The sequence below is a fragment of the Salvia miltiorrhiza genome, chromosome 8 (genome assembly GCF_028751815.1).
Source record: "Salvia miltiorrhiza cultivar Shanhuang (shh) chromosome 8, IMPLAD_Smil_shh, whole genome shotgun sequence".
In the NCBI taxonomy this organism is placed as follows: domain Eukaryota; kingdom Viridiplantae; phylum Streptophyta; class Magnoliopsida; order Lamiales; family Lamiaceae; genus Salvia; species Salvia miltiorrhiza.
Window position 1 is genome coordinate 29,019,177 of NC_080394.1, and position 11,823 is coordinate 29,030,999.

Here is an 11,823-nt window from a genome sequence, read left to right on the forward strand (position 1 = left end):
ACGCCACTGTTGCTGCCGTTTGCATTGATTCAAGTTTTTTAAGCAGCATAAGGTCGTGGAAAAAAATGTCATGGTCCTTCTGACAAGACACTATCTCTATCTGATTCAAGGTCCAAAATGATAACAAAAGTGTTATGGCTTACCATCTCCACGTCCGACGATTCCCGGATCTGCAATACTTCAGGAAGTTTTGCCTTTAAGAATTCCTGATTAAGCTATCGATCAGAGAAGATTCTACCAATAATAAGTTTGTCTGCTTGTGTTTGTTTGCTTTCGACTTCTGTTGCTTGACAAGGTGACAGATCTAGTTTTTGCTTATGTGGATAACTTCAATTCTGCCACGCGTTTAACTTCAATATTGTAGTATTAATCAGACTATATCTTTTATCCTGTGTCAGCAGAATTATTTTAGTACACTTGCATCTAAATAACAATAAAAACATCCAAACATATTAACATGTATAGGAGTGGATCAGTACGGTATGTCGAATTTTTTTCGTCATACCGTATACCGTACCGTAAATTGCGGTATGAAATTTTTCATACCGTTATCATACCAAACTCTTCGGCATATTAATTGTAGATCGGTATACCGAAAAAATCGGTATGAAATTTTTCATGCCGATGTCGTACCAATAGTGCGGTATACTGTACCAAAGTTCGGTATATCATACTTTACGGTATACCAAAATTATAGGTATATCGTTTTATGTTTAAATTGCCAAAATTTGATAGTATATCGTATATCTGTACATATCGAAATTACATCAAACAAATATAATTATGAATTTTTTTTTATAATTTATCACTAATTATATATAAATATATATAATTTATTTCAATTGATACGGTATATCGGTATTCGATATATATCGGTACCGCGGTATACACCGAAATATCGATATATAACAAAATAACTTGTATCTACCATGGTATCGGTATACCGCGGTATGAGGAAAATTAATACCGTTATTGTACCGAAATTTTTCGATGTATACCAAAAATTTGATATTTTTTATATTTTTTCGATACGATAAATGTAGTATACTGATTTTTCGGTATTTTGATCCATCCTTAAACATGTACTCCCTCCGTCCACCAAATATATGCCACTTTACTTTCGGCACGGGTTTTAATAAAATGTGAGTAAAGTTGGTAGTGGAGCAAGGGTCCCACTTTAAATGTGAGTGGAATGGTGTGGACCCTACTACTAAAAATGGATGTGACATATTTTTTGTGGACGGACGAAAAAAGAAATTGTGGCATATCTTTGGTGGATGGAGTGAGTATAATGGATCTAACTTTGGATGTGTTACTGGAAGTTTCTTTCTGTTCTTAACTATTTTTCTTATATTAGTAAGGGCCTGTTTGATATGGGTTTAAAAGCAGGATAAGTTAAATTAATATGGATTTATGTAGTGTTTGATATTATGTGTTACTAATATGGTCAACTCCAGGTTTATCCCAAGACCCTAGCTTATTTTGTGGGATTAACCCACACTAATTATCCCACCTCCCCCATGGGATTAACCCACACTAATTATTCCACCCCCTCCATAGGCTACTAATTTAGGTATTTGATATGTTAATCCAACCTATTTCAATGGATACCAAACACTTTTTGGGATTAATTACCAATGATATCAAACACCCGTCTGAGATTAGAAATCATGACTAATCCACACTAAATTATCATGATAATTTATATCCTGATTAATCCAATACTGAAAATCAAACGGGCCCTAAGTAGTATTTCCCATGTGCATGCGATGCACGGATCTATTTTTATACTCCTATTAATTTTAAAATTTTAAAATTAATATTGTTGATAATAATTTTTGAAGTATTAAAATAAAAATAAATATATTAAATAATTAAAACATAGAGGTAATATTAGACCGCTATTTTGAACATATTTACCATAAGTTGAAAAATTAAATTTAATTAGCAATTAATCGAAAGAAAAATATAGACCAATTCAATTTCGATACAATACAAAAATTTGGGTTTATATGGAGAAGCAGTAGACATGTAGAAATGCAGGAAATCAAGGAAGAGAGCATTGACCACTCCAAACCCCCAACACTCGAAGCTTTGGGTACTTCTTCCTTCCCTCTTCTTCTTCTTCTTCTTCACTATGCTCTTGTCACATTTCAATGGTATGTCAATCTTGTTCCCCGTTGTTTTTCGCAACCTTAAATGCCTCTTCATGCTCTTCTTACATGCCTTTATCTCTCTGTGCTGAAAATCATTCTCAATTTCTGTTGCCAATGGAGGCTCAATGCTCATGTTTGGGATGCCCTATTCATCTCGCTCTCCCTCTCACACTCTCTCTGTCTCAATTTTTTCTTTGCTTCCTGCTGTTGTCCACGATTTGATTTCTGAGGAAATGTGGGAAAGCGTTTCCGCGTTCCATCTAATTGATGATGAAAGACATGTTTATTAGGTTATCCTTTTCGAAAGTAAAATTTTGAATTTATTTGTTGTTCCAGTAAAGAAAATGAAGTACAAAATAAGAGTAGTGCGAAAAATGGGTCTTTTTTGTTTCCAAAATCATCATAGATTTCTTGGTTCCAAGCTGCTTAATTGCTTATATATGTTATTTCTTTGTGAAAAGATCGTAATATTACTATATTAGGTTTCATGGTGGTTCGGTTACTTGACATTGGGGTCTGGTTATAGAATTTTGTTACTTGCGAAGTTTTAGTGCGACATGATTTTCTGATAATGCATTAGTTGCACGGAATATTCTTAAAGTGTTTCATGCTATTCAATTCAGGACACTAAGTGCAGAGACAGCATTGTGGATTCAAAGGGAATATATGCATAATCGTGAAGCTATGAGTTATTGCTATTGATGAAGCTTTAACAGCTAGCTTTTGCAGCTACCTTAGCTTAATTTTGAGATATTGTGAAAGGTAACAATTGGGACTGTTGAGTATAATTCTATATACCGGCTGTTTTGGCCCTTTAACTTCATAAAGAGGTTTTGGAGCATGAGTCAGATTTCCAGCGGGAGTGATTTAGATTTAGACATTGACTTGGAGAGTGGAGGAACAACGAGTGAGGAGGATGTGAGCAAAAATCAGGCCTTTGGCTACGCAAATTCAAAAAGGCTGTTGGGTAGGGTCAGGAGTGGGTTAATCAGTCCTGAGTCACTAAGTGAATGTACAAGCGACGAAGACTGTTCATGCTCATATGACAAATTTTTAAATTCTGATGAAATTCTTGCCATGAACAAGGAGCAGATGGGTAGATGTGCACAAGTCGGGCATAAGAAAGGAGATGAGGAAAAGCCTAAGAAGCAGAGTTCTACAAAGCCATCAAAGCCTCCTCGTCCTCCTAGGGGTCCTTTATTGAATGCTTCAGACATGAAGTTGTTGAAGGAAATTACTGAGCTCAAGTTGAAACGTAGAAAGATTGAAAGAAGTGGGACTTTGAGGAAAGTAAAAAAGGAGAAGGCATCATCACTGAAAACTAATGTTCTTGCCTGTTTGGTGACTGTAGCCTTTTTAGTGGTTATCATCTTTGAAGGTAATATCCTGTTAACTTATTTGAATGCTTTTCCTCTTTAGTTTCATGGCTTATATTAATATATGCTGAAATTTGTAATTAGGGATGCGTGGTCTGACAAACCTCATATTTTCTTAAGGCATCTAGTGATTATCTTATATCAGTACTCAGTCTATTTTCTTGGATTGTGCATTAGTCTGAAGTTTTTCATTCTTGAATTGTCTGTCTCTCTAAGTATCTTCAGACTGGTCATGGCCTATAAGCTATTCAAATTTTGAGCATCAAAAATATAATAGACCAAACTCCAAGCTATATTTACATAGTATCTGGATATATTCTAAAGTAGATTCTGGCTAAGATCTAATCCAATTGTGGTTGATGTCTAGTTGAAATTGGGAACCAAGAGTATTACTGTATTAGTAAACCTTAGATCCACATATTTCACAAAGCGAAAGCTTACAAGGCACTAGAACTGATTGACGAGAAGCCATGGTGAACTTATGCATCGAAACTAAGATGCTTATTATGCCACTTCTCTTGTGACTTTTGAATTTCTTATCTTCAAAGAGTAATAATCATTAGCACACGGTAAAGAACAAGAGTACCACCTTGATTCTGTCTTCCATAAGCAGGATAAACATGAGTTAAAATGTTGGTTGCTCAACAACTATGTTACTTTTTAAAAATAATTCATTATCGGGCATAAAATTTAAATATTGATATATCTCAAACATCAAGCAACCATATAGTTTTTAATATTTGCATCATAGTCTAAAGAGAAACTAAAGCAAAACTGGTTCTAGCAAGTATGAGAATCATTTTGTTTTGATATGATAATAAAATGTTTTTCTAAAAACATGTGTGTTTTAAATAAATACATATAAACGGACACGATAATTGGCAAAGTTTTATTATGTATTGAACAACTTGATAGTAATCAAATTTGTAAAACTGCAAGAGGAATAACAGGAAGGATTACTTTACTTGTGCCCTGATAGAGTAGTGAATTGAAATTTTAGGCAATGTTTGGTTAGCATATGTGGGCTATGGGAAGAGTCGTGTTGGAGTAAGTTGTGTTGGGAGAAAAAGTAGAGGAAATGAAGTAATGTTAGGTCATGGGTTGCGAGATAGAAATTTTTACTATAGATGTCAAATTTGTTCTTTTCTGTTGAGATGGTGGGTTGAAGTAATAGTTCTCTGAATTAAATTTATTTTATTGCGTACTATACCTATAAATAAGTTTACCAGGAGTAGAAATATATGAGAAGTAATATTTTGTATTGTTTTAGTGGAAGACAACAATTGCTTTAGTTGATTTTATCTTTTGTTAGGTAGATAAGATGCTAAAGGTAAGAAACAGAAGAAAGTTATAGGATGTACAGGATAATTAAAAGAAAGCAAAGCAACAATCCTAGCATAATTTTATATTTATTAGAACTCAGAAGGAATCAGGTCTCTGCATAAATAATCCAACCGTAACTTCTACATCTATCAGATATTTATAGTCCCAGCTTTATTTCTTCCTCTTTCCAGGCTTATCAGTGGAAGTCAATTCTGCTTATCCGGGTAGCAAAAGCATCTCGTGGTTGATTGTGATATTTGAAATAGAAGCACACTAAATTCTCCGTGAAACCAACTAAGTAGCAAATGCTTAGACAGGAGTAAGACTTTAAGCTGTAGCTCCTTGCATAATATTAGCACATTGTGTGTTCCGTTTGATTAGGTTATTGCTTGAAAGAGTATGGCGGCATCTCTTTTCGGAATAGATGCTTTAGTGTCTCTCACATGAGCCAAATACACAATCACACATGTTTGATTTGTGAAAACTTGATCCGGGGCCACAATAGCTGCAATCTTCATTTACTCTTACTACTTCAAGCTGTCCTTGCATTCTTTCCATTAGAAGTGGGAATCGTATTGCACATTGCCACTCATAGTTACTCAAAGTGCTGCAGGGAATAGTGTGACTATGTTTAACCAATTAAGACTTAATTGCTAGCTATCAAATTTACTTGACATGGGAAAGATGGGTCATGGATTTGAGAGTGTGATAAATTGTAATATGGAACTGGAAAATGAAGCCAGAGCAGTGGACTTATTGGAAACATGTTTTTTTAATTTCTTCTTTACGTTCTTATATTAGCATACAATGGCATAGCATGATCTTCAGTTGTTGAATCTTAAGGCTTCCTGGGTTCACGAATGTGATGCCAATTAGTGATGTCTCTACCAACGTTTTAGGTATTTTTTTCGTTTAACCTTCAATTCTCCAAGTATATTTAATTATATATAGTAAAATGTTGAAAATATCTTCAGTAGTTTAAGCCATTAAAATAGTGTCTCAGGGATATTGGGTAATGTAAGGATTCTAGTTAGCATGTTGATGCTTCTTATTGAACAGTATCCATATGATGGTTAATCTACTTGTAATGTTTGGAGACCTCAGATGGTTGTGACTATTAATTATTATAGGTGAATATGAATGTATTTGTATATCTGATATCAAGTGCAATTCTCTGCATTGTGCTTTATCAATTGATGGATATTTTCTTGCCCTTTATTGCTCGAGGGAATCTTATCGACATTAGGATTACTTACTGTGAGGAGCATCCTCATGGTCTCGAACCATTTCTTTTAGTATCATTTGTCATGTCGGTAAGCTTGAAATCTGTTATGCTACAAGCAATTTAGTCAAAACATCCTTACACCTCCTAGCAGCCCCTTATCTCATTTCTTTTTAGACCACGTGGTTACAGGTATGCTCATCCTGCCGTAATTTTGATTAACAAGATGCTTTCTCCTTGAAAGGATGCCCATATAAGTTTCTTTCAATATCTCTGATAATGCAGTTGATCCATGTTATAAATCTTCACTCTCATTGACAATGACATGTTGATTTTTGCCCTTAAAAAAATTATCATAGGATTGACTTTTTTCCTCTGCTAGTATAGTATGATGCACTTCACAACAGTGTAGCAGCTTTCTCGGGTCCCTGATTCACCTGTGACTTATATTTTCTTGCTTTCTTGGAGTCCCAGTTAGTTCATATACTTGAATTTCCCCCCTATGCTTTTCGTGTACTAATCTTCCTTGAATTTTTTTTTAAAGTAAATTGAATTTACCACCCAATGAGTTTGATGGTTAATATAGTCTAAAAGCTCTCTTCATCTATTGCAGGCTGCAGCATAGTTATGCCGTAACATAAAAAGTTCAAGTAACGCGGGTGGCATGAGAGAGACCGGTGCCTCCACCGAGCTAACTTTTTTTTTGCCTTTTCATTTCTTCTTCTTCTTCTTCTTCTCTTAGTTGAAGTCAGCATCATAATGTTAAACCCAGAAAGCACAATTTGGAGACATGTCTGTTGTGTTGTGTCCATCACATAATATTTTTGGTTTTAGGACTTCTATAAGTCTTGGGGGATCTGCAATTGCGCCATTATTCATCACTGTACAAATTGGTTCTTCCTAACCCTTATTGATGGACTCATCACATAGTTCTACCATCTATCTTTCATGTGTTTTGAATTTTTCAATTGATATTTTTTCATTTATTTAGTATTTGATTGGTGATAGACATATATTCCTGAGAGGTGTGAGTAATTGCTTAAGAAAATTTAGATTTGTAGTTGAAATATACATATAGTTCAGACATACATGTTGTTAGTGTTTTATCGTGCACGCATAGAAAACACATAAATTTATGAAACTGGCATTTGTGAGTTGGTTTATGCCAATGACTTAGAATTTGGATAATTGGAATATTGTTCTACTGAGAAAAAAGGAATCAAACTTTAAGATATTAGTACATTAATATTTTACAATTATAAAAAAAGGTTATTCCATAAAATATTTTAGTCTGTAAAAAATTTGCAACTTTAATTAGTTAATAGTCTACTTTTCTTGTCTGTAAAAAATATTATAGTATGTATTCTACTTTTCTTGTCTTATTTATGGTGTGGTCCATTGTGTAGTTTAATAAATTTTAAAAACTAATCAAATATTTATGTAGACAATAACAGGTAAGTCAAGTGGAACCAAGATTGTTATATAAGGAGGAAGAAGGGGAAAAAGTAGAATTAGTAATTATTTTTCTTTGATTGGAAAGGAAGCCAAATTGCATTAATAAAACTGATGGTGTCTCATTTCCGGCTAATTACACTTAGGGATTAGTCATAATCAGACAGCTAAAGTCTGACATCATTATCATCTCTTCCACAATTCATGCTGATCTCTTAAATTAGACAATTGCTTAAATTGATATAATTATATCTAAAAAGCATACATCCGTATATCAATAATTGTATTTTATTGCAAAAGTTACACGGAGCTGCATTGACTGTCGTCTCTCGATCAATGTCTCTTCCCAAAGTTAAAGATAAATATTGTGTTTACATTCGAGAATAGAATTAATTTTTTGACCTAACAAATTAGTAGCATTATCTCAAAATCCATAATCCATGCATCATTGTACTTTTTACGAAACGTCGAAACCAGATAATTTAGCGACGAACTCCGAATGTAACGATATGTTATTGTTTCCAAATCAAATAGATAAATATACAAATTAATTGAATGTAACTATATCTAAATTTTTGTTTTTAAATAATACTCCCTCCGTCCATGAAAGAACTTCCTAGGAGGGAGTGGCACGGGTTTTAAGAAAAAATATTGTTGAGTGTATTGAGTGTATTGGGAGAGGTGAAAAAGTGTTATAATTAATATTGAGAGTTGTGAAAAGTGAAAAGTAAGAGGATTATAAGTGGTGGGGTATAGTCCAAAAATAGGTAGAAAGTTCTTTTGTGGACGTCCCAAAAAGGAAAGATAGGAAGTTCTTTTGTGGACGGAGCGAGTATTTTTTTTTTTGTGTTAATTAATATATTAAATACATTAATACTTGACCGGTACAGATCAAGTATTAATGATAAATACAATACATCAATGCTAAACATATATGTTCAATCATTGTGAGTCGAGCCATCAAACATTAATAGCCGAGCATTTTTAGAAATTGTATTAATGCTCGACATTTGTTGATTGCGAGTCGAGCATCAATGCAAAACACATTAATACTCGACGTAAGAGTAAAAAAGTCCTAAATAAATACTCCTTGTAAAAGTTGAATATTTTTTAAATTTTGTCATTCAAAATAAATATATGCTGTATCATTTTGCCCCTAACATCAACCCTTATAATTTAACCTCACAATCACTCTTTATTTACCAAAAAAAAATCACCTTCTAACTCACGCTCAAATATCCCTATCATGAGTTGAAATAAAGGATCCAATGTATCCCTAAACCAATTTAACTATTTTCTGCACACATTTGTTTTTACTTCTTTTTATTGAGAATGTCATTTTAGATTAGCTAAAGAGATTTTAGATATCCTCAAATAGATTTTTGGTAAATATTTATTAATTGACGGATATTAAAAGGATATCTATATGATCTATAAAAGAGGAGTTTTTTCCCCTCTCTTCTTCCATCAAAAATTTCACTATTTTTTTTCTTTTTTTTATATTATAATTATTTTCTAAACGTCATCACATTTGATCATGAAAACTAATCAGTATGCATTTTAAATTTAATATAGTATAAAAATTACTCCCTCCGTCCCGCTATTCATGGCCTGTTTCTTTTCGGCACAGGAACTAAGGAGAGTTAAAGTAGATGGATAAATATGATGACCCACATGTTTAAGGATGTTGTTAATATTACTAATTATTGTTGACTCTAAATTAAAGATTGACTTGCAATAAATAAATAAATTAATTAATTAATCTAAAATTAATTTAATTAAATAAAAAACATGTTTATTCAAAATATGACGAAGGGGATCTGCAAGAGTAGCATTCCAGGCCACAACTTCATCCCACGATTCCTCACAGAGTAATTGACGAAGGGGATAGTCAGTACTATCATTCAAAATAGGAGATTCAGGGGTAATTACATCATAGACCGATTTTCTCACAGGATTTTGGGGGCGGCGATAGATCGGAGCCTGTGGTGAAACAAGACATCTCCGATTTTGGGGGCGACTCTCAATCTCACTGAAGCCGAGAGAGTCTTCCGCCGTTCTGAAAATTCAGCCGAGAACAGAAAATCTACCTCCGGCGGCGATCCCCAATCGGAGCACGAGTCCTCGCTGTCCGGCATGTACTGTCCGCTCAGGTAAGCCTCCCACATGGATTTCATCACGGCGGCAGAGAAGCGCCGTTCTAAGGGCAGCGCGCGGTGGCAGAGATTCGCCGATTTAAGGGTGGCGAAAGGGACATAGATCCGCAAAGAATCGGGAGATAGAGAGAGTCGCGATGAGCAATCGGTCGATAGAGAGAGCTGCGATGAGCAATCGAGAGATAGAGAGAGCCACGATTTAGGGTTTCAGAGGAAAGAGAAAAGAGGGAATGTGCGGCGCAAGTGAGAGAGGGAGAGAGAGAGTGAACCGTCTTTTTCTTTTAGGGTTAGGTAGTCTTAATTAATTAGTGTAGTTAATTACACCCTTATTATTTTCAAAATAAGAAACATGCCATGAATATTGGGACAACCTAAAAAGGAAAACAGGCCATGAATAATGGGACGGAGGGAGTATAAAAAAATGAATAACTTATGAAAATTTAAAAATATTTAATTTTCTTTCTCTTCATTAAAAAATAGGATATTCAGGGGTAATTACATCAGAGACCGATTTTCTCACAGGATTTTGGGAGCGGCGATAGATCGGAGCCTGTGGTGAAACAAGACATCTCCGATTTTGGGGCGACTCTCGATCTCACTGAAGCCGAGAGAGTCTTCCGCCGTTCTGAAAATTCAGTCGAGAACGGGAAATCTACCTCCGGCGGCGATCCCCAATCGGAGCACGAGTCCTCGCTGTCCGGCATGTACTGTCCGCTCAGGTAAGCCTCCCACATGGATTTCATCACGGCGGCAGAGAAGCGCCGTTCTAAGGGCAGCGCGCGGTGGCAGAGATTCGCCGATTTAAGGGTGGCAAAAGGGACAGAGATTCGCAGAGAATCGGGAGATAGAGAGAGTCGCGATGAGCAATCGGTCGATAGAGAGAGCTGCGATGAGCAACCAAGAGATAGAGAGAGCCACGATTTAGGGTTTCAGAGGAAAGAGAAAAGAGGGAATATGCGGCGCAAGTGAGTGAGAGAGAGAGAGAGTGAAACGTCTTTTTCTTTTAGGGTTAGGTAGTCTTAATTAATTAGTGTAGTTAATTAGTGTAGTTAATTACACCCTTATTATTTCCAAAATAAGAAACAGGCCATGAATATTGGGACAACCTAAAAAGGAAAACAGGCCATGAATAATGGGACGGAGGGAGTATAAAAAAATGAATAACTTATGAAAATTTAAAAATATTTAATTTTCTTTCTCTTCATTAAAAATTTATAACTTTTTATTTATGTTTGTGTATAAAAATATTTATTATGATGAATAATATATGCATAGTGCAAATTTTCATTATCGAGTAATTTTTTAATTTATTTAATAACTATAATTATCATTACACTTTGTACAAATTGAAATTTTACATTTTTAAATTCAGGATTTTATTGAATAATTGATGTGAATTATTATATTTTATTAAAATATATTTTATATATGTTTATATTTTATTTTTTATTTAAATTTATCGTTTAATTTCGATGTTTGTCGTGCATATCGCACGAATGAGCGTATACTAGTTTATTAACTAAATATTGGATTTACTTATGCCATGCTAAGAAACACAAACTACTCATAAAAGTTGAGAGGCTCAGTAAAAATGAAAACTACTCCAAATGATAAAATAAAAGAAAACATGATTAGTTATGATTATACATTGACAAAACTGCCCTCGGCCTGGGGCAGTCAAACTCCAAAATTTTAAACAGAAAACCCCCAAAAAGGGAGAAGAAACCACGCGTTAGCATCACGCGCCTCCATCATCAAAATCCCGACCGCCATTTCTCCACTTAAAAAACTAACGTACACGGAGGCACGAACATAGTACAGCACGCATATAATACATACTCACTATTTCCGATCGGTAGATATTTCGGCGTACAATTCACAGAGTGCAGCCGCAGAAGACGAAGAAGAAGCAGAGGAAGGAGACTAGCGCCACCGACTCCACGGCGGAGACGACGGACCACACGACATCGTCCACGTCGGGGAGGCGGATGCGCGGGGTCCACCGCGCTCTGATGAGAGTGAGGCTGGCGATGCTGCTGCTCCACCTCGGCGGCGGCGTCAGGTAGGAAGTCAGGAGCCTCGGCCACCGGAAAAGCGACGTAGGCAGCGTGAAGCTGACGTCCAACAACCGCGAAACC

General features: G+C 35.2%; 1 protein-coding gene across 2 annotated transcripts; it reads left to right on the forward strand.

Moving 5' to 3' along the window:
- The first annotated feature begins 1,958 nt into the window (after positions 1-1,958).
- LOC130997509 (uncharacterized) lies at positions 1,959-7,019 on the forward strand. 2 transcript variants are annotated; one of them, XM_057922844.1, is made up of 3 exons: positions 1,959-2,098; positions 2,780-3,534; positions 6,691-7,019. In XM_057922844.1, exons 2-3 carry the CDS (start codon positions 2,997-2,999, stop codon positions 6,711-6,713), a joined length of 561 nt encoding a protein of 186 aa, XP_057778827.1. In that variant the 5' UTR covers positions 1,959-2,098; positions 2,780-2,996; the 3' UTR covers positions 6,714-7,019. The 2 variants fall into 2 exon arrangements, with proteins under 2 accessions (XP_057778827.1, XP_057778826.1); XM_057922843.1 differs by having other exon boundaries at positions 2,026-2,159.
- Positions 7,020-11,823: the final 4,804 nt, after the last annotated feature.

What these genes read in the sequence shown, in the direction of transcription:
- LOC130997509 (XM_057922844.1), top strand. Translation starts at nt 2,997, where the DNA reads ATGAGTCAGATTTCCAGCGGGAGTGATTTAGATTTAGACATTGACTTG. An exon ending in AGTGGTTATCATCTTTGAAG is followed by an intron (nt 3,535 to 6,690) that starts GTAATATCCTGT and finishes CATCTATTGCAG; the next exon opens with GCTGCAGCATAGTTATGCCG.